General features: G+C 39.0%; 1 protein-coding gene and 1 pseudogene across 1 annotated transcript in view; both read right to left on the bottom strand.

The window, feature by feature from the left end:
* LOC115942198 (phosphatidylinositol-binding clathrin assembly protein-like) overlaps nt 1-20280 on the bottom strand; it is a 31580-nt gene extending 11300 nt beyond the window's left edge. Inside the window, exons 1-13 of the mRNA XM_081809267.1 lie at nt 20062-20280; nt 19821-20031; nt 17237-17379; nt 14819-14894; nt 14048-14150; nt 13794-13887; nt 13564-13675; nt 12803-12909; nt 12131-12172; nt 7466-7545; nt 6009-6085; nt 1805-1888; nt 1666-1696 (exon numbers count right to left, since the gene is read on the bottom strand). Coding sequence (XP_081665393.1) covers nt 1666-1696; nt 1805-1888; nt 6009-6085; nt 7466-7545; nt 12131-12172; nt 12803-12909; nt 13564-13675; nt 13794-13887; nt 14048-14150; nt 14819-14894; nt 17237-17379; nt 19821-20031; nt 20062-20280 — 1379 coding nt within the window. The remainder of the gene's footprint in view (nt 1-1665; nt 1697-1804; nt 1889-6008; nt 6086-7465; nt 7546-12130; nt 12173-12802; nt 12910-13563; nt 13676-13793; nt 13888-14047; nt 14151-14818; nt 14895-17236; nt 17380-19820; nt 20032-20061) is intronic.
* Nucleotides 20281-23045: 2765 nt separating this feature from the next.
* On the bottom strand, nt 23046-23885 carry LOC102725613 (small nuclear ribonucleoprotein-associated protein B pseudogene; annotated as a pseudogene).

Below are 23885 nucleotides of genomic sequence, written 5' to 3' on the forward strand. Positions count from 1 at the left end.
CTGTCTCAAATAAATAAATAAAATCTTTAAAAAAAAAAAAAAAGAGGGCATGTTCTGCATGGAGCACTGGGTGTTATACGCAAACAACGAATCGTGGATCACCACATCAAAAACTAATGATGTAATGTATGGTGATTAACATAACATAATAAAATAAAATTTAAAAAAATAAATAATAAATAAAATCTTTAAAAAATAAATAAGTAAATAAATAAATAAATAACATCACACTAAAAAAAAAAAAAAAACCTTGTGTGGTATTTGGTCCATACATGTTTCTTGGATGAATTTTGTTGTTTATATTTTGCCTGGAAATCATCAATTTACTCCCAATTTTCAAATATGTTGTTGCCAAACTGTTGCATAAAGTATTTGCTTTTATTATTTTAGTCTCGCCTACACCTGTGGTCATGTCAGCCCTCTTAATCTTCACAAAAAAAAAAAAAAAAAAAATCTTCACGTTGTTATACTTTTACACTCTTTTCTGCTTAGTCAGAGGATCTTCTTTTATTGGACTTTACAAAGAAATAAGTTTTGCGTTTGTTTTTGTTTGCAATTTTATTAATTTGAGCTTTTATCTTTATAAATTTTATCTAATTTGTTTTTTTACAATTTTACATAGATTTCTTAAGATAAAAACTAAATTCTTATTAATTTCTCTTTTTTACAATGAAGAAATTTTCCTCTGAGTTTACCTTTTGATAGTTATCAAACTATGTATTTCCTCTTTGGCAAAGGTTAAACTTATAAATAGTTAAGATTTTCATGCCCAATTTTTTATTAACAAGTTCTGATTTCATTAGATTATGACAGAATGTAGCCTGTAAAATTCTTTAGTTTTTTGTCATGTTTTTCTTTTTGGTTGCTTTGAAGAAAATAAACATTGTGTGTGTATGTGTGCGTGCACACACTCAGGATTATTATTTATTATTTTCTTTTCTCAAGTTCTTCCTGTATTTCTAATAATTTTTACCTTATATATTTAAATTTGTGTATACACAAAACAGTGTCTCCATAATAAGTGTCTTTTATCATTGTATGATATCCTTCCTTATTCTGTTTAGTGATTTTAAACTTACATTCCACAGTGTTTGTTGTTAATATTATCACTTCTGCCTTCCTTTGGTTTCAATTTGCCTGCTTTTTGGAGTTTTTTTTGGCTGAAAATGTAGGGATTCACACACTGAAGTAACATTGATTATCTTAAGATGCTGAGGAGCTCCAGCTGGTGGTTTTATTGTCTTTGTTTAACAAAATAAAAAATAGGTATTATTCATTTAATACAGTCTATATAATAAAGTAAGAAAAGAACCAAAAGTACAAAAAATTTGAGAAATGCCAATATTTAAAACATGCTTAGAAAAAGAAGATCCTTCAGATGAACCATAAAGGGATTGTCAGAGGGGTAGAAGGGAGAACCATGCAATACATAATACATTGCACTTTAACTAAGAACTTCACCTACAAAAACTGGGATAGAATATAAAGAGTAAATTCTCTACTTTAATTTTTGAAGGAAAAAAAATTCACATATTATAGAGTTTTGTAACAAATGATTCCTATATCGAATTCTAAAATAATTATTTTCTAGTTGTTATTCTCATGAGTCTCTTCCTCTAACATGTATGTGTTATCGGCTGTCCTTTTTAAATAATAAAAACTTACTTGTTGACTGGGCTTTCTCCAAGGTTAAGATCTGTTTCATAAAACAAACAAATTTTACATTAATTTTGTATGCTTTTTCTTAAAATGCATTTAAAAATATATATATATCTGGATTATTGATTTAAAAATAGATGCTTACTTCCTACAAGGCTAGCAAGTGAGCCATCCAGATTGTTCGCTATGGTTTTTCCACATTGCTGTCTGGCTCCAACAGGTTTGTGGGCTTGTGAAGGTAATGTTGGTTATAATATATCATATAGGGAAGATAATCTGAAAATAAGAGACAGAATTAGATGAAAAACTAAACCAAATTTATATCAATAATGATATATATGTACCTCCCATTACAAACTAACAGCACATCAAGTTCTTAGGTTAATGAGTTTAAATAAAGTCATGTAAAATTATTCATTAAATACATTTTAATTGAGGATTCGTTAGACACCATACTAGGTGCTAAAGATACACCAGTGAAGACAAAAAAGATAAAAATCCCTGCCTTCTTGTAGCTTACATTCCACTGGAGACAGAAAATAATCAATACAAATGAAGTATATGTTAGATTGTGGTAAGTGCCGAGGGAAAAATAACAGAGAAAGAAGTATGATATGTTGGTGGGGGAGGGGGTATGTAAATTTAGATAGGAGAGGCTCACTGAGAAGAGGACTTTTTTTTTTTTTTTTTAAAGATTTTATTTATTTGACGGAGAGAGACACAGCGAGAGAGGAAACACAAGCAGGGGGAGTGGGAGAGGGAGAAGCAGGCTTTCCGCTGAGCAGGGAGCCCGACGCGGGGCTCGATCCCAGAACCCTGGGATCATGACGTGAGCCGAAGGCAGACGCTTAACGACTGAGCCACCCAGGCGCCCCGAGAAGAGGACTTTTAAGTAAAGACCTAAAGTATGTGAAAAGTGAACCATGTGGACCCAGCAGAAGGAACAACATGATCAAAGGCCCTCAGGAAGGAGTATATTTGAAGAATAGTGAGGAGGCCAATGTGTCTGGAGTCAGAGTAATCAAAGGAGTCAGAAAGGCAATTGAGGGCCTTGTAAAGAATTGTAAGGACTTTGCATTTTACTCTGAGGCCACCATCTTAGGCCAACTTCCCTGAGATGGGGAAGCCACTAGAGGGATTTGAACAGAGGAGAGACATGATCCATCTGACTTGTATTTTAATCGGATCACTCTGCTATGTAAAGAATGGACTGTAGAGGGCAACGGAAGAAGCTAAGAAGTGGTGGTAACTTGAACTAGGGTGGTAGCACTGAAGATAGTGAGAAGTGGTCAACTGTAAAATCAGCAGGTTTGGGATGGAATATCAGAAGCTTAGTTTTAGACATATTGAGTTGTAGAACCCTATTAGATAATTCAAGTGAAACCACTGGATAGACACTTGGATATATAATTCTGGAGTCCAAGAGAAATGTCTGGAACTAGAGATACTAATTTGGGAGTCCTTATCATGTAAACAGTATTTAAGGCCTTGAGTCTGGATGAGGTCATCGAGGCAATGAAAAAGTATACATAAAGAGGAGAAATGAGGGAAAATCAGTATAAAAAAAAAAAAGTCTAAAAAAGAGCCAAGAGTCGCATAAGAAGAAAACCAATAGGCAAACTGAAGAAAGTGCATGAAGGAAGTGGGAGTGATGAACTAGGGGGCCTAATAAGAGGAAGACCAAGTAATCAACATCAGATCTTGCAACATGGAGGTGACTGGTGACTTTGACAAGAGTCATATAGTGGCGTGGAGGATAAAAATAGTGCTTAACATAGCTTATGAGGAAACAAGGGAAATTTTAACATACCTTTCTTAGTAACTCTATGAACAAGCAGGCAAAATAATGAAGATACAGAGGATTTGAACAACACAATTAACAACCTCAACCTAATGGACATACACAGAACACTGTATCCAGCAATTACAGGATACAGTTTTCCAGTGCACATGAAACTTCTACCAAAAAAAAATGATTATATGCTGGGCCATGAAGCAAGTATCAACAGATTCCAAAGGACTGAAATTATAGAGAAGGTTCTTTGACACAGTGCAAGTAAGCTAGAATTCGGTAGCAAAAAAGATCATTAGAAGATCCCATTTATCCAATAGACACATGAAAAGATGCTCAACATCACTCAGCATCAGGAAAATACAAATCAAAACTACAATGACATACCACCTCACATCTGTCAGAATGGCTAAAATCAACACCACAGGAAACAACAGGTGTTGGCAAAGATGTGGAGAAAAAGGAACCCTCTTTCAGTGTTGGTGGGAATGCAAACTGGTGCAGCCACTGTAGAAAACAATATGCAGGGTCCTCAAAAAGTTAAAAATAGGACTAGCTTATTTTCCAGTAATCTCACTACTGGGTATTTACCCACAAAATACAAAAACACTAATGTAAACAGATATGTGCATCCCTACATTATAGCAGCATTATTGACTATAGCCAAATTATGGAAATGGTCCAAGTGTCCACTGATAGATGAATGGATGAACAAGATGTGGTATATATACACAATGAAATATTACTCAACCATCAAAAAGAATGAAATCTTGCCATTTGCAGTGACGTGGATGGAGCTAGAGGGTATTACGCTAAGCGAAATGAGTCAGTCAGAGAAAGACAAATACCGTATGATTTCACTCACATGTGGAATTTAAGAAACAAAACAAACCATCACGGGGCGGGGGAAGAGAGAGACAAAACAGACTCTTAACTATGGAGAACACACTGGTCAGCAGAGGGGAGGTGTGTGGGGGGATGGGTGAAATAGGTGATGGGGATGAAGGAGGGCACTTGTCCTGAGGAGCCCCAGGTGTTGTATGAAAGTGTTGAATCACTATATTGTACACTTGGAACTAATATAACACTGCATGTTCACTATACTGGAATTAAAATAAAAAATAAGATTAAAATATCCCCATTTCCCATATACATGAAATTTTAAAATGCATTTCTAAGTAACACATGGGTCAAGCCCTGTTCTAAGCACTCTAGAAGTATTGATTCATTTATCCTGACAGCAACCTTATGAGGATCAGGAAGCTGAGGCACAGAGAGGTTAAGTGGTCTGCCCAAAGTCACACCATCCATGAATGGTAGAGTGAAAATTGAATCCAAGCACTCCGGTTTCATGGCAGGTACTTTTAAATCAGTGATTTAAGAAAAAACGTGCTTTCAGCTGATCATAGGATTGTCAACAGAATTGGTTCAAGCAATGAGGGTAAAGGCAAGCCATAGGGCTTTATAACAGAATGGTAGTAGCTCCCCATTCCCCCTATACTTGGTTTGGAACTCACATTTACAACAGACTGAAGCCACAGCTTGTCAAATACTATATTTACCCTTCTTGTAATATCTGTTGTAAGCACTAATGGTTCCCAAACCACGGGAACTCAGGAAAGCAGTCATTCTTTTGGAAACAAATCAAACGTGCCACTTTTGCTATAGTAGGATTTTACTCAAAGGACTTATGTTCCTCAAAATTTTGGTCAAACTCACCCATTGAAAATGCAGAAGTTGTGTCCATTGAGAGTATATGTACAAAAGAAAAGTAAAAACATTTAAAATAGATACAGTTTAAGTCTTCAAGTTAAATTAAGAACAAACTTTAATTCAAACAATATAAACTCTATGGTAATATAACATTATTACATGAATTTGTGTCTAGAGGATCAAGTGACATCACTGAAACGCAATCACCCATTAAAGAACAGAATATGACTGATTATGAGCTGTCATGTGCCAGGAAATGTATAACAACCAGCTCTCCAAGAAAAACAAAAGGCCTGCCTTACAGTGTTTGTCCATTTCTGTGGTGTAAATACTTTCATCATGGCCAATTTCAAGTTACCAATGTGACATCAACCAGCTTGCAAAATTCCTGAAAATTCAGCACGTTCTTCGTGGAGGCAGTACATTTTATTCATTTTTTGTATATCTTTCCAGAAGTACTCTTTAAGAAATTATACAAATGTACATATTCTTTTTTCTGTTTTTAAAAATGAAGATGGGAGCATACTATACTTTGTTTCACACCTTGCTTATTTTCCATTTAACAATATATCTTAGAGATCATTCCATTTCAGTACATAAAAACAAGCCCCTTATTGATAGTCATTTTGCTATCACAACATTGTTAACGGATATCCCCGTTCATGTATCATTTCACAACCCTGAATGTATACATTAGATAAATTCTACAAATGAAATCACTAGGTCCAAGACTGCTTCAGGAAGAGGCAACAGACACAGTAGGTGGTTAAGCAGTGGAAGAACTAAAGACTCTAATTCTGCTTTCAGTGATTACTGATATAATCATATAATCGAGTTATGTTACCTGCAAACCAAGCTCTGCTTGCTGAAGCTTTCATAACTGGATTATTTGGGATAGAGGGGATCAATGCATGCTGGAGACTTAAAAGATTACAAGAAAAATGAGACACACTGGAGAATAAATAGAATCACATATATCCTACCCAGCTGAGCCTACATTTCCTTAATTCAACCATTTATCCATCCATTATTCCATCCATCCAACTTTGTACCAACTATACATCTATCTATGATAAAGAAAAGAAACAGTCAACAGACTTGTTGTCTAATAGGACATGAATATAAGTCAATTGTAATCAACATAACCTAAACAGTGGAATGAATGAATAATACATGAGCCTTATAGAAATTCTGAACAATACTGAAAAGTAAAAAAAAAAAGAAAAGAAAAGAAAATTGAAATCAACCATAATTTTTCCACTCAGAAATAACTCACATGAACATTTTGAAGGGATACACCTCAAAATTTGTATTATTTAATTTGTATATATACTTTTTTAAATTTTATTTTATTATGTTATGTTAATCACCATACATTAATCATTAGTTTTTGATGTAGTGTTCCATGATTCATTGTTTGCATATAACACCCAGTGCTCCATTCAGTACGTGTCCTCCTTAATACCCATTACCGGGCTAACCCATCCCCCCACCCCCCTCCCCTCTAGAACCCTCAGTTTGTTTCTCAGAGTCCACAGTCTCTCATGGCTTGTCTCCACCTCCGATTTCCTCCCCTTCATTTTTCCCTTCCTACTATCTTCTTCTTCTTTTTTTTTAACATATAATGTATTATTTGTTTCAGAGGTAAAGGTCTGTGATTATCAGTCTTACACAATTCACAGCGCTCACCATAGCACATTACCTCCCCAATGTCCATCACCCAGCCACCCCATCCCTCCCTAGAGGGTATTATGCTAAGTGAAATAAGTCAATCAGAGAAAGACATGTATCATATGACCTCACTGATATGAGGAATTCTTAATCTCAGGAAACAAACTGAGGGTTGCTGGAGTTGGGGGGGTGTATATATATATATTCTTATATAGAGGAGTGTATATATGTATGTGCATATACATGTGTATAGACACAGATCTTGAATGTTACTATGCACACTGTTTTGTGGATAAATATTAAATAATCGTCTACAACAGTTATTCTCACTAGAGGAGCCTCTAAGAGAAGAAATCAAATTCTTCAAAAGAGGGTTTATTCCAGTCCCAACTTCTGACTTTGAGAATCATTCAACATAATAAAAGATGTTTCCTTGGGAAGCATATCACCCCTGTGGAGAGTATGGGATCCCAGAAAAGACTGAAAACCTCTCTTCCATATTATCATTTAAAATGTGTTCCAGCATGTTCAAAGCCTATTATTTACTTAGTCACTTTCATATTGTTAAAAATAGGGAAATTATTTAGAGAGAAACAAAAGTAATCTAAATTAAGACATTTATTATCTTACCTGTAAGGAAGCAAACTGTCATTGTTCTCTTCCAAAGAAGCTAAATGCTGTTTTAGTGCTTCAAGTAAACTGTGGGGTGCCTGAAGATAAAGTTATTGTGAGAGACATATTTTCTGAAAGTTCTTAGCAAATTCATACTCTTTTACATCATAAAAAGGTTCTGAACAAAAATGAAGACACCTATGAATGAACAACCACAGTTGACCTTCAAACAACATGGGAGTTAGGGGCACACACCCTTGTGCAGTTGACTCCCCCAAAACTTAGCCACGGATAGCTTACTATTGACTGGGAAGCTTTACCAATAACATAAACAGTCTATTAACACAGATTTTATATGTTATATGTATTATGTGCTGTATTCTCACAATACTTAACTTTTTCTTCATTTTTTCAGTATTTGTAGGCTACACAGTTCATCTGTGAGTTTTTTCAAATTGTCGCAAATCTCCAAAAAACTTTCCAATATATTTATAGAAAAAAGCTCCACATATAAGTGGACCTGCATAGTTCAAACCCATGTTGTTCAAGGGTCAACTGCAATTGCTACAAACAAATTCATTATGAAAAGCAGCATCTTGATATCAAATCAGATTTTCAAACTGTGCTTTCGTGTACATTTTTTTAAAAATGGCCAAAGGACTGCTAAAACATCTATCTCTTTTGGACTTGAAATCATTATTTTTGACTCCTTCACAAGGAAGGGCAACAAACACATGGGCCTGAAAACAGAGGGGCCTACCTAGCACTCAGTGAGAATGACACAGCCAAGCAGATACCTGCTCAGAGGGCGTTGGAGCCAAATGTGGGGACCAGGAGAAGACCTGTCCAGGAATGCCTCTTCACAATGTGGGCACCCTGAGTACAGAAGACTTAGAGAATCTGTCCCTTGACGAAGCCCACAGGCACCTCAACAGTGGAAAGACCAGGACATCTGCAGCCTCGGGTGAACCTCAAAGCCTCAAGCATACAAGATGGGCAAGAAGGGGCAATGGGACACCCAAAAATGATCAGGGGGACTGCCAGTTTCATTAGGGCAGACACACAGTTGCCAAAGGGATAGAGTATACTGGTTCATTCATTCAGTCATTCAATAAATATATAACAAAATAACTACCAAAGAATAACTAAAATAACAAAATAACAACAGTTATCAGGAAATCTGAACAATGTTTGCTGGAAAGAATCCTTTTCATCCGAGTTGTTTTCAGACAATTCACTGACAGCTATAAATCTGTGGCCATGCCGCTGCCCAAGGTTAGCAGACGTGATTAGCAGAACACTGCTTAGGACTACCGGAAACTTAAAACGCACCAAGGCGCTTTACAATGGAAGCGTAGATATGAATCTGTAAGACCTCTTCTGTGAGGCACGCAGTTACCCTCCACCCACCAAAACCACAGAAACACTGTGGTGAAGTGAGGAGAATGTATCCAGGTATACATTAGGGTGGAACCATCTGGTAGGTCTTTTGAGCTCTGACGAGGGATGTGGCCCAGAGACGTATGTCTGAATATGCTGGTGTACAATAAAGATGCATCAGATGGCAGACGGAGCAGACCTTGCCACCAGAGTTTCTGGGAGTCCCACCGAGCACAAACAGCACAGAATGGTGGAACAGTGAGGGACAGACACAGACACATGAGACAGTCACTCACAGGAGGAGGCTCTGTGAGCCCCAGACCATGTCGAAATCAAGGTAGAAAGGGTTAGCTGGAGGAACGGGGGAGATTTCCTTTTAAGAAAACACAAGGGTTTGGGCGAGCCTTAAAATGGTGAGCCTGCACCGAACAGTTCAGCATCCATTCATATAGTAAAGACTGATGGAACCTACAGCATTTCACTCCATTCCAGGGTTCCCAGGGCACCCAAGAAAGCACGTCATGGGAGCAGCTCTGCCAACCCTATGCCATGACAAATGACTTTCTGTACTGACTGAGGGCCAGGGGCTGGCGTACGGACAAGGAAGCGCTCCCAGTAAAAGGAGTTGATTTACGGAGGAAGGAATGAAGCTCTACAAGAAAGTTTAGCAACAAAGAGCTTCGCCTGTCTTCCACAGCCTCTCCCATAGCCATCTACTTTGTTTTTGATTCAGGGATCCTGGGAACCAGAATTGAGGTAAGGAGGAGAGAGGGTGGCCCAGTGGGAAATGTGGTCCCCCATCCTGGGACTCCTTCTGTCTGATATTCCCCTTGAAGCTCTGACCACAGGCACTGAGCAGTGAAGGAGGCCCAGGCCAAGATGCCAAGTCCAGCTCAGTTAATGCTTGCCTGTGCCCTCATGATGGCCAAACTGCAGTTCTCAGCAAAGGAACCCTTCCCACCTCTACCACCTACCTGAAGAAACTGAGGTTAATGTGGAGAAAATTCAGAGAGAGGGCTACATTTTGGGAGTTATCTAGGCATGCTTCTGTAGTCTTTTTCAGGAACTCAGGAGCAGGGACTGTGTCTCATTCATTATAGCTCCTTCCTCCTGAAGGGGTCAAGCATGTGTTTGTGAATGACTGTTGATTGATATCCACCAGTTAAGGTGCCTTTGGGCAATGAAATCCCATCTTCTCCCCTAGTCACCCAGACATTCTCACTTTTTCTGTGTTCTGGTTGTCTGCTTTCTCATTCAGGAAGCTGTGAATTACTTCATCCAACAGTGGGGTTCAATGTCTGTGCACAAGTCCCCTTTGTACTTATCTGTACAGGAAGGAATGCTTGCGCTGTGTATATGTTAGAAAACACATTTCTTTAAAGATGTATGGGAAGACATCAGACAGAAAGTCCCTCCTTCTCTGCCGCCAAACCTAACATTTATTTGCATCTACAACCATCCTATCCTTGCCTCCTCCATCCTCTTACTGCTACTTACTCCTCTTACTGCCACCGCTACATCCACAGTGTTCTGGATCCAATGTCCTATAATTCCTGAGGGGACCTCGATCTACTACCCGTCTCCCCCTACTTCTTCACCCTCTCTCTCTTCATATGACTACCACCTGTCTGAGTACTTCACCTTCCTCCAGTCCCAACCAAGGCAGGCCTGCCACACCAAGGTCAGGGGTGGGCTTTTAAGCCCTGACTTACGGGATGGGGAGAGCTGGGGGACGGCCATGAAAGTCCTGAGTCTCTGGGCTATGCTGCAACTTAACTGTAGTTAGAGGCCTAGAGGCCAGGAGTGGGTGGGGGAAAATCCTGATGGGGCATGTAACTTGTGGGGTGGAGATCTCTGTATCTTAAATAGTCTCCACCTACCCTCCAGGCAGAATAGTAAACAAAAACACAATCACCTTCCGGGAGGATGCAGAAATTGGTGCCAATCTTAAAGATAAAAAGGATGCAGGGGAGATGTCCCCATCATATCTCCATGTAATTCACCATTATGGCCCCAAAACCAGTCAGGCCCTGGAGAATGAGAAACTACAGCATAATCAATCAAGTAGTAATCCAACTGTAGCCACGTGCCAGGTACAACAGTTTCTCCGGTACAGGTAGATTAATGTAGTCTCAGATGCACGGTATGCATGAATGTTCTGCTTTCCATTGCTATCAAAAGTGTAAATCACAAAGAGCTTGTAGGCATGGACTGGACAACTGTATACACTTACAGTTTTGACCCAGAGTGTGTTAACTCTTTCAACATTCTGTCATACTATGATCAGAAGAAGTCCAGATCATCTGGTTATCCCTCAGAAAATCACACTGATCCACTTATATCCATGATGTCATGCTAACTGGATCAGATGAGCAGGAAGTGGCCAGTATAATAGAGACCCAGAAAGCTACATGTGTTCCAGAAGGTAGGAGCTAAACCCTACAAAGATTCAGGGGCCTTCTATTTTGGTAACATTTTTAAGGTTCCAGTGGCCAGGGATTTACCAGGAAATTCTATCCAAAATAGAAGATAATGTAGTGCATCTTGGACCTCTCACCATCAAAAAGGAAACACAACACCTGTTAGGCCTCTTTGAGTTCTGGAGACAGCATGTTCCCGCCCCAGGGAAAATAATGCTTTGGCCCATATCCCAGATGACCTAAAAGCCTGCCACATTAGTTTGGGGCCCAGAGCAGGAAAGGACTGCTCAAGCCCAATGGCACGTGTGGGACAGAGCACAAGCGAGTCCAAAAGGCACGTCAGGCTGCCTGAGCAGGTTGCCAGACCTTCGTTTCCGCCACCCCTCTACCTCATATCCCACCCACTGCCACGTGAGAGATTCCTGATGAGCGGCTTCTAGGGAAGGAAAAAGCCTGAGTTCATTTGATTCGCACAACACTGCTATGAGAAAGACAATAGTATTACACCCATTTTGCAGCTGCATAAGTGAGCCGTGGAGAATGGAAATGAGTTGCTTGAGAGCCCAAATATTCTGCTGTTGCCACTGATCAGTTCTGTCCATTTAAAAAGCAGAGTCTAGTTGTTCTACTACGAGTCACCTTTTAGCACTCAGCAGGGACTGGCCTCTTTTATAAAAGCAACAGCTCAAAGACCTGTTCAGAAAACACATGTCTATGTATCTACATATGTATGTATGTGTGTATGTTAGTCATGAGGAAATGAAAATACATATGTATATTTATGGCAAAGGATGGAGTCTCAGATGATATATTATGAATATAATAAATACATATACGTAACAACAACAAAACTCATTTAAACACATAGGAAAGATACACTGACCTGTGTAAGATACGGAATGTTGTTCTGGTCAATTCCAACTTGCTGAATTCACAAACGAGGGGGGAAAGTACACATTACAACAGGGAGTGGCAACAAAGAAAAGTAACTGTGAGACCAATGTGCACACAAAAGAGAAAATACCTAGTTGATCAAGAAAAACATGTCAAGCTAAGGTAGGCCTTGTACACTTAAACTTATAGTCACCCTAAGATAAACCTATGAAAAAAAAAAAAAAAGACCTGCCAGATATTGAATCTTCGCTGTTCTGGAAAGAGCTAAGCTACATTTTGGATACTATACAAATGTGTTCTAATTTGTCAAGTACTCAGAAGTCAGCTGTTATACAGATTGTTGTTCTCCTGTGAGTAATATGTTGTGTTTTGTTTTTGTTGTCTTGTGTTTGCTTTGCTTTGGTTTTCAGAAGTTCAACTGCTTCTGAGTGTCAGGGGAAATGTGCGGGTCACCTCATGTGTTTCCTTCTTCAACTGATCACAGACCTATTGTCCACTGCCTGAAAAGACAATATGTCATATGAGCTGTTTCTGGCAGAAGGATAAGCTTGGCAACAGTTATCTTCATGGCTACAAACAAAAATCCTTGAACTACTTAATTTTAGTGTATAGTTTCACTGTTTTGTAAAGAAAAGCCTTGGATAGAAATAGATTTCCACACCTCTGCAACTTTCAGGAACTGTACCAGTTTGGGTGTTCTTTCGAGGAACTTGATGTAAATATCCAAACTTTCCTTGCATTCGTTTTTCCTCATATCAAAATATTTGTCTAAAAATAAAAAAAAAATTACCATGAAGGAGCCAGTATCTATTTTAAGCTGAATCTGTATATCATTTTAACTTGTTCAGAACAATTATAGCTTTAATCCAGTTATAGTCTGTCTTAGCAAGCAACGACACTATTCAATCCATATAATCAACAGATTTTTATGAAGTACCATATGCTAAACATTGATGCTGGGAAGATATCTAGAATTTAATAGCATACACAGATAGTTTAGTTTAGTTTAATCTCTACAACTTCCAGTCTGTAATCTTATTTACTAACATCAAGCTCTGAAGCTTTTTGAGGGAATGAGCTGTGTTTCCTACTCTTTTATAACTCCTTCAGTGTAAGAAAAATCATGGAAGCTTGGAGAACACTTCCTGCGAAATGAATCATTCATGAAGGCTAAATTAGGACAGAAATTTCCCAGAAATATCAATTAGCACTTATACAAAAACTATACAGTTCTGTGGCTAATTAGTCAAGGAATTTTTATCCAAAAAAGCAATATGATATCTCATTATTTTAAACTATGTTTGACCTTAAAAGGATCTTCTATTTGGAATCTAAAATAAATGTAGTCTACGTTAGTCTAAACGTAGAGGTAAAAGGTTTTTACCAGTTTATTTTTTAAGCAATGTTTATTCTTTAGCCTACCTAGCAAATTAAGGATCCCCTCATTATAGGCTGCAAAGAGGCGAAGAGAATCCTTAAAGAGGAGCATGAAAGCAGCATGTATTATACCATTCGTTAGTTCATCAGGATTTGCCTGGAAATTAAATAAAAGAGTAATCAATTACCACCACAGTTTAAAACAATTCCTTCTCCACTTACTGCTAAACAACGTCATTTACCAGTATGTTTAACAGGATTCATAAAGCTCTTACGTTAAAATTAAGAAGAGCATCAAACTGAGTTTGAATAACTGGAAGAGTGTTTAGCAGCTGTTTTGTATCCATAGTTCTCATCATACCATCCATCCTATAAAAGAGAAAAGAGACTCATGATATCAGTAATTAAGAGTTTAAGAAGCACTGTGACATCAGGATCTTAAAATAAAGCTGTGTTTTTGGTCAACGACATATCGGAGGACTTATGTATTTCAGTATTTCTTGCTTACAAACTAATGATATTTACTGACCCTCTCTTGGTTTTGGTGATGTCAGATGCGATCAGTCTATATGCGAGTGACTTCTCATTCAAGTACCTGCTATATCGTCTGATGAAGGTTGACATAGCATAGCCTAAAAATGAAATACTTCATTATTTCCAATTTATTTTTTATTTTTTTAATTATTTTTAATTAACATATAATGTCTTATTTGTTTCAGGGGTACCGGTCTGTGATTCATCAGTCTTACATAACACCCAGCACTCACCACAACACATACCCTCCCCAATGTCCATCACCCAGCCACCCCGTCCCTCCCACCCCCCACCACTCCAGCAACCCTCAGATCGTTTCCTGAGATTAAGAGTCTCTTACAATTTAACCAATATTAACCATTTACAATATATGTCAATAAATGCACAGACTTATCATTTCACATCCACCCATATACCTCAACAAATCTTTGAAGCACAAAAGCTAGAATGGACCTTACTAATTATCTAGTCCAATATTCCTCACACTTTCTGCTAAAGATTATTTCTGATTTCCTCAAAGCCTTGAAATCACCTCATGATGTAGTGTTGATGGTGACATTCCTGAATAGAGGAAATAATTGAACTTTATCAGTTTCTTTCACATCTCCACAGAAACTGTTGTAAATTCTTAACATTTTCCTGAAACTCCCCATTCCACTGTCACCATCCCTTCTCAAACCTCCCATGTTTTAACCAGGCATGGTTTTCAAAACAGAGCTTTTCCCTCCTTGCCACATGGACTATTTCCATCAAAGAATCATCTTACCTTCCATGACACTTTTATCCAGGAAGTTGTGTAAAGTGAACAAAGAGTTTCTAGATGCAAGATGTTGGATAAAACGCTGTCAAATGTGCCAAATTATAAAATTAGCTTCTGTCCACAAATAGAGCTCTTTAATGAGTTTATCATTGTGAATACATATTTAACATAATTCTATCATATAGCTTCTAGCTATTTCAGGAGCATTGATTAAGGTGAGCGTGATCATATCCTGGGTTACCCAACATAAGAATATGCACCGTTGTCAACTCTCCTCTGTCTATATATCTCGCAGAGAAAAAAGGGGTTAAACATTAAAGCTCGTGGGAATATACACTCTTTGCCCCCAGGACTTTCTATCTAGCCATTCCCCCCTTTTTTATTTTGAGAAGTTTTAATTAATTACAGAACTATTTCAATAGTGAACATTAAACTATTTAATAATTTAATTTGCAGAAAATTTTAAAATAATTTGATACATCCGGCTGCCACACTATCCAGAAATGATAACAGCTAACTTTTTAACATAACTGCTTCAAGTCTATTTTTAAAATAAGAAGAATAAAGTTTTATAGACAAAGTTGAAAGTGCCCTTTGCCCATCCCCAAGTTCCATTTCCTTTTCCTCCCCTGGAGGTAACTGCTATCATAATTTTAATCTTTATAGTCTATTTTCTTTATAGTTTCAGATATATTTGTTTCATGGACAAATATTAAGTATTTTTAAATTTACATAAACAATATTATATCTGAATGTCATTCTGCAACTTACTTCCTCTATTAGCATTGTTTTTGAGATCTAGCCTCATTGGTATTCATCCCATGTAATGTTATATGGTACTTCATTGTATATATGCACTTCGTTTTAGCTATCTGTTCTGTACTGATAGAAATTTAGGTGATTTCTACTTTTTAATTATTATAAATATGCTGTAAGATGTGGATGTCCTGGGTCACTGGGCTTGGCATTTTCAATTTTACTAAACATGTCTCAATGATCTCCTCTCCCCAGTCATAAATTCCAGCAACTAATATTTTACATGTCATCCACAGGGTATGTGAATTCTCATTTCCTCAAGGCCTTCCCAACTCTTGATACTGTCATGCATTTTAAATTTTATCTGAGCACATTCTCAGATGGTTATCAGCAATTCTGGTTTCCTTTTCTATGAATTCTCTGTTCATTTGTCTTGTGCATTATTCCACTATACTGCTTTTTTTCTTACTGGTCATGTATCCTGAACATTAATCTTTTTTCTGTAATATATATGTTGGAAATTATCTTATTCCAACTTTATGGTGTCTTCCCTACTCAAATATTATAAGCATATTCTCCTACATTTTCTTCAATTTTAAAATTTAGGTTTTTGCATTTATAGATGTTTCATTCATGGGGAACTTATTTTTGTATACTGGGGTAAGATTAAGATCTCATTCTATTTTTTCCAAAGGATGTTATTTCTACCAAAAGGCTTTATTTTATTGTATTGTATTTAAATTCTAGTTAGTTAACATACAGTGCAATATTGGTTTCAGGAGCAGAATTCAGTGATCCATCACTTATATATGACACCCAGTGCTCATCACAACAAGAGCCCTCCTTAATACCCATCACCCATCCAGCCCCCCCCCATTCACCTCCTTCCATCAACCCTCAGTTTGTTCTCTACCTTTAAGAATCTCTTATGGCTTGTTTTCCTCTCTCTCCCTTTTTTCCCCCTTCCCCTATGTTCATCTGTTTTGTTTCTTAAATTCCACATATGAGTGAAATCATATGGTCTTTTGTCTTTCTCTGACTTATTTCACTTAGTATAATACACTCTAGGTCCATCCATGTCGTTGCAAATGGCAACATTTCATTCTCCAAAAGGCTTTATCTTAAATTCTATACTTTCCCCCACATTTTTTGTGCCACCAAGTTCCCATATAAATACATAGTTCTACTTTTTATCAATACCATACTGTATAATTAGTTGCTTTATAGTACGTTTCAAAATCCAGTCAATTTCTAAATCCTAATTTTTTAATGCAAAGCTTACTGAGACAAAATGTTAAAGGAGAATAAGTAATTTGATGTTAAAGAACATTTCAGTTCTGTAAAATACAAAGAGTGTATGTGGGGAGAGGTGGACAGGCACCTGGTTTCTCCTGGTAAAGTAAAGCAATACATCTTTGAGGGTTTTCTCTCTTTGGTCTAAAGAATCTAAAGAATTGAGAGAAATGTCCACTCTATTACCCTCCAATAAAGATTGCAAAGATATACTCCTAAGTAAAAATGCAAAAATCAGCCTTTTGGTACCTATTGCTATTCACTTCCCCCACTTGTCACAAAGTAAAGGATAATAAGCCTTGACAAACCAAGAATATTTTGCGATCATGAACTGACAGTGCTTTGACTGACCACGTGAATACCCGGCGTGCTCACCTCATTTCCATGCACCATAAGGTGATGTACAGTAACCAGGGCTTTGAACACTACCACCCAGCTGCTGCTCCCGGTTTTCTCAGAAAGAATATCAGCCAGATGTTCAACACTCATATTTGTTCCATTTATGTACTGTATTAGGTCTGAATTAGAGACAGTGACAAGTATTAAAACACAGACTCAGAAATAATTTTCTAACCCAAAATTGGTAACTTTAACTTAGATACAGAGCAGTCAAATGTCAGAAATGACAAAGGGAATAATCCAAAATATTTTCTTCATTACTGGTATTACAATTTGTACGGATATATGTTACATTACAGTTAATGCCCATCTATGCTAGTGTCCTGGGTACTTGATGGGGGTAGGAACTGTGTCCACTTTGGTCACCAGGTGTCCCCAAATAGTTACTGAATGAATGAATAGGACCCAAGAAGCTAACATACACAATGCCATGCAGGTTGTTAAGTGGCAGGGCTGGTATTTGAAATCAGACTTGTTTGACCAAGATATTAACCATTACGTCACACTGCCTCCTGAAAGAAAAGTGTCATTACATGAGGTTCAGTCAGGAGCTTTCCTTGTAGTGTTACCCCATGTCTGACCCTTTTGCTTGCATCCTTCAACCTTTTGTTGCTTCTTCTCCTTTTTTAAAAAAAATTTTAAGTAAACTCTACCCCCAACGTGGGGCTCAAACTCACGACCCCAAGATCAAGAGTCACATGCTCTACCAACTGAGCCAGCCAAGTGCCCCTATTGCTTGTTCTTCTTGAGTCCACTTTCATATAGCCTTATACCTGGTTTACTTTTTTTTTAAGATTTTATTTATTTATTTATTTGACAGCGAGAGAGGGAACATGAGCGGGGGAGTGAGAGAGGGAGAAGCAGGCTTCCCGCCGAGCAGGGAGCCTGATGCGGGGCTCGATCTCAGGACCCTGGGATCACGACCTGAGCCGAAGGCAGACGCTTAACGACTGAGCCACCCAGGCGCCCCAGAAACAATAGAAACTTAAATGTAAAAAAAAAAAAAATCATTATGAAAATATTTTATTTATTATTTATTTATTTATTTTTAAAGATTTATTTAGTCATTTGACAGAGAGAGACACAGCGAGAGAGGGAACACAAGCGGGGGTGGTGGGAGAGGGAGAAGCAGGCTTCCCGCCGAGCAGGGAGCCCCATGCGGGACTCGATCCCAGGACCCTGGGATCACGACCTGAGCCGAAGGCAGACGCTTAATGACTGAGCCACCCAGGCACCCCTATACCTGATTTACTAAAACAGCTTCCCAAGTGCCTGCTTAGGATTATAACCATCCATCAATTTACTTCATACCACCCCTCAAAAGCTAACTTTCATAATTTCATTTTTCCATTCAACAACATGCAATGATTCCCTACTGTTTATCACTTCAAAATCCTCTGTGGTTTCAAAACTGTCTGTAAACTGGGGCGCCTGGGTGGCTTAGTCGGTGAAGTGTTTGCCTTCAGTTCAGGTCATGATCCCAGGGTCCTGAGATCGAGTTCCGTGTCGAGCTCCCTGCTCCACAGGGAGCCTGCTTCTCCCTCTCCGTCTGCTGTTCCCCCTGCTTGTGCTCTCTCTCTGTCAAATAAATAAATAAAATCTTAAAAAAAAACTGTAAGCTATCATTATAAAACAACTTCATCCCTAGCACTTATTAATCAGCATGTTCACATGCGTAGCACCAGGATACGTACTGAGGAGGATGCTTAGCAAATATGCTAGTGGAGCAATAGGCTGACCTTAACCTAGATCCATTTATTCAAGTTTTTTCTCTAAGTCAGGTTCATTCCTCTTTCTGGTAAGTTTCCTCTGCAAGCTTTTTGTTTCCACTTTCCCACTATTTATTTCAGCCTTTGGACTGAACCTTTGGGAATCATGGTACTGACTCAAGTGCCCCCTTTGGTTCCATGCACCTCTCACATAGCTAACTATTGTTCATCTTTTAGGGCTTGAGAAGCCAATTTTGGCACATACTAAATCAATACTAAAATGGAGAGTTTTTAAGCAAAATACCAAAATAAGGAGGTGATCATAAGAGTGAGTTGGCTGTGACGTTTTCCAAAGCAGTGGGATTAATGTATATTGCCAAAAGTACATATTGTTGATGAAGTCAGTGCTTGATGTGAACTCAAACAATAGGGGGCAAGGCTAGCCTGAGAGTCTATTCTGTCTTTGAGCATTCTAAAGCCTATTCATTGACCTTAGGTTAGGACTGCTTATGGGATGATCTGCTCTATAGACTTTTCCTTCCTTTATCTCACAAGTCTTGCTGAATGTAATGATTTATAAGGGGGTTCGGGTGGACTTTGGAATTAGGCCCTTTTCAGAAGGCTGGGTCGTTATTCCACCACTTCGTGTGTCCTAACTTATTGGAGTAACTTATAAATAGTTCAGAGTTTGGACTTAAAAAGGCCAGTGGTTCTCTTCCAGGCTCACTCCAAGATGACTGGGGGTAAGAATTCAATCTCCCCTCGATGCTCCTGCAAGAAAATGACGGTTGGGGGAGGGGAGCGGGGGCCCGACATTAGAGGCACCTAGGCCTCACGAGCTGTCTACTCACCCGCCAGGTGTTTCGCCTCGGGTTCTGTGGGCTCATCGGTGGTCGCCCTGTGGGCAGCCTTGGACGCAGACGACCCCATGTGTGCGTCGCAGACTGTCAGCCACGAGGGTGATGGCTCAGGAGTCTGGTCCCTCCTCTTCCGGACCAGCGGACTGAGCAAGGATAGCTCCGCAGGCAACAGGTGGCGCTCCGGCGGTGACGGAATAAAGGCCTGCCCTGCAGCCAGCCTTCGCTAGGCAACCTTTTCCTCTTGCTGCCTGACACAGACCTGCAGCATTATGAGGTGGGATTTAAAGCGGCGAGACAGGGCGCCTGGGTGGCTCAGTTGGTTGGGCGACTGCCTTCGGCTCGGGTCATGATCCTGGAGTCCCGGGATCGAGTCCCGCATCGGGCTCCCTGCTGGGCAGGGAGCCTGCTTCTCCCTCTGACCCTCCTCCCTCTCATGCTCTCTGTCTCTCATTCTCTCTCTCTCTCAAGTAAATAAATAAAACCTTTAAAAAAAAAAAAAATAAAGCGGCGAGGCATCAGGGTGTTCTGCAAGGGTGCTGGGAAAGCGGGTTGGAGGACAGGACTGAGCTTGGGGCAGGGCATCTCCAGAGGAGCGAGGGCAGATCCTTCGCAGAGTAGATGCTCAATAACAAAATAAACAACCATCGATTGAATATTATGAAGAAGGGGGGGACATGTTGGGGACTCCAGATGAAAGGTCTGCAGATCTTCAGGTCTTGGAAAGTTCACATATTATGGGGACTATTTCCTGCTTGAGGACATGTTCTTCTATCCTTCACCCGGCATCAGATATATAAGTCCATAGAGTTGTTCATACGATCACTTTATTATCCTTTTAATATCTGTGGAATCCGTAGTGATGTTCCCACTGTCATTCCTTATATTGGGTAAGTCTTCTCTCATCTTTTTCTTCATAGCTCTGGGTAGAGAGCTATCAGATGTAATGATCTTCTCAAAGAACCAACTTTTGGTTTCATTGATTTTCTCTATATTCAGTTTTCTATTTCATTGATTTCTGCTCATTATTTCCTTCTACTTCCTTTTCATTTATTTTGCTCTTTATTTTCTGGTTTCTTAAGGTAGGTTAGATAACTTATTTGAGATTCCTCTTCTATTATAATACAAGCATTTAGACTTAAGTACTGCTTTTCTTGTCAAAGAACATATTTCTTATGATTTCAATCTTTTAAGCTTTGTTGAGATTTAGTTTATGAAACAGAATATACTCTATCAAGATCAATGTTCTGTGTACCCTTGAAACGATGCATATTTTTCTACTATTAGGTGCAGTGTTCCAATTAAATGTGTAGTATAGTTCCTGACATTGTATCACAAGTGACTGAAATTGTTCATTTTTGGTTTTGGAGCCTTCCCCCACCATGCTTAAAATTGGAGAGTTTCTTTGGGTATTTCTTCAAGTTCACTGATCTTCTGCACACTAATCTTCTGTTAATCCCATCCAGGACAGGTTGCATTTCTAACATTCTATTTTTCATCCCTAGCAATTCCATCTGGTTCTTTTTATATCTTTTATTGCTCTTCTCATTATGTTCACATTTTCCTTTAAACCCTTGAGGATATTGATAACAGTTGTATTAGTTATTTTAAGATGCATGTCTGTTAATTCATCTTTGTTAATTCTAGCTCTGTTTCTGTTGACTTATTTTTTTCTTGTGCATGAGTCACATTTTTCTGCTTCTTCCTACGCCTAGCAATTTTGTATGAATACTAGACACTGTTAATTCTACTTTGTTGAGTCCTATATTTTGACGTATTCCATTAAAGAATGTTGAAGTCTGTTTAGATAGGCACATAAACTACTTTCATATCACTTGCATCCTTTCAGGACATGTTTTCTTAAACGGCTTTATTGATATTTAATTCACATATCATACTATTCACCCATTTAGTCTACAATTCAGTAGCTTTTGGTATATTCAGAGTTGTACAACCATCACCAGGATCAATTTACATCTTTACCACCTTCAAAAGAAACCCCAGACTCATTAGCTGTCACTTCCCATCTCCCCCTAAACCATGCATTCCTAGGCAACTACTCTTCTACTTTATGACTCTAAAGATTTTTTTGACATTTTATATAAATGAAATCATTCAATATGTGGGCCTTTGGGACTGCCATCTTTCACTTAGCATAATATATTCCAGGTTCATTCATACCGTAGCATGTATCAGTGCTTCGTTTTTTTTATGGCCAAATAATATTCCATTGTGTGGGTATATTACAATTTATCTATTCATCCACTGATGGATATTTGGCTGTTTCTATATTGAACTATTAATACTGTTTCTTTTACAAGTATTTGTTTCAATACCTGTTTGTAGTTTTGGGTATATACCTACCAGTGGAATTGCATGGTGATATGGTAATTCTATGTTGAACTTTCTGTGAGAAACTGCCAAACTATTTTCCACAGTGTTTGAACCATTTTACAACACCAGGAGCAATGTATAAGGGCTCTAATTTCTTCACATCCTCATCGACATTTGTTTGATTATAGCCATCCTACTGTGTGGCAAGTGGTATCTCTTTGAGGTTTCATTTGCATTTCCCTGGTGACTAATGATTTAGAGGACTTTTTTTTCATGTGCTTATTGGCAATTTGTGTATCTACTTGGGAGAAATGTCTATTCAGACCCTTTGCCCATTTTTTATGTATTTTTATTTTTTTAAGTAGGTTCCACACCCAGCGTGGAGCCCAATGCAGGGCTTGAACTCATGACCCTGATATCAAGAACTGAGCTAAAATCAAGAGTCAGATGCTTGACCAATTGAACCACCCATGTGGTCCCCTTTGCCCCTTTTTAAATTGAGTAATCTTTTTTTCAGTTTTATTGAGGTATGATTAACAAATAAAAGTTTTGTATATATTTAGGTTGTACAATGTCATGTTTTCTTTTAAGGTGTTATAACATGAGGGTTTAGTTTTTACATTTATAATATTCTTAATAGTTTATTATAAACTAGTTTCACAGGCCACAAGGAAGTAAAAGGAAACAGACAGGGTGCAGAGGAGGGCCAAGATGAGTCTAGGGCCTTGGTGGGTGTATTCCAGGGGGAGGGGGCCCTGAAAGGGAAACCAGACAATCCCGTGAGACTCTGAGAACAAGGGCATAACAAACAAACAGGTCTGTGGTAACCTGGCCCTGGGGTATTAGGCCTCTGTGGAGCTACTTCCATAACTCTGTGGCCAAGGGTCAAAGAAGTCCTCGCATCCCTGGGGGAGGCGGCCGCATCCCTGGAAAGGGCATGCCCATTGGAGTTCCTTGTCCAGAGGGGGATCCCCACTGGGGGGCCCGCGGGAGGTCTCATGCCAGGTGGTGGGCCCGTCATGCTTGAAGGGGGTGCCCTCAGCTCATAGGTAGGGTGGCTATTGGGATGGGGCCCTTGCAATATTTACTGGCTGTGGCAGCAGCTACAGTGGCTGCAACAGTGCCTCTTCCTTGTGTGGTCATCTCCCGTTGGGATGGCCCACCAACCCCTCAGACAGGCAGACTGGCCCAGCAAGTCTTGCAGGAGCCCGGGGCATCGGAACACCAGCTGGGACTTCTCTGCCAGGAGCTTTCCCAATCCCTGGGTCCCTGGCAGCTCCAGCACGTGGCACTCAGGCAATGCCAGATACTTGCATCAACAGGTGATGACCACACAAGAGGTTCTCCCCGCAAGCAGCACCAGACCAAGGGCTCACTTCTCTTCTCTTTCTGCTTGTTTTGAGTTCTTCAGCTAGACCTTCCTGAACTCATCACAGTCACAGAGGATCAAATTCATATGCTTGTTGAAAGCCTTGAAGGTGCTAATGAAACTATGGCCATCTTGCCGGGTGCACCTCATCCTGTAATCAACATACTGCAGCATCTTACTGCTCTTGCCCACAGTTGTGGTGGATGTGCAGAGAGGGTCAGGTAAATCCTACTTTCCACCCCGTTGCTGGGCTCTTGAGTTCACCTGAGGACTTAATATATGTAAACACACACTTACAGTTTTTCTGGATGTGGTGCTTAAAATCTACTCTTTTAACAAATTCCAAGTACATAATT

This window comes from Leptonychotes weddellii, chromosome X (genome assembly GCF_054177405.1).
Source record: "Leptonychotes weddellii isolate Sample4059 chromosome X, ASM5417740v2, whole genome shotgun sequence".
Classification (NCBI taxonomy): domain Eukaryota; kingdom Metazoa; phylum Chordata; class Mammalia; order Carnivora; family Phocidae; genus Leptonychotes; species Leptonychotes weddellii.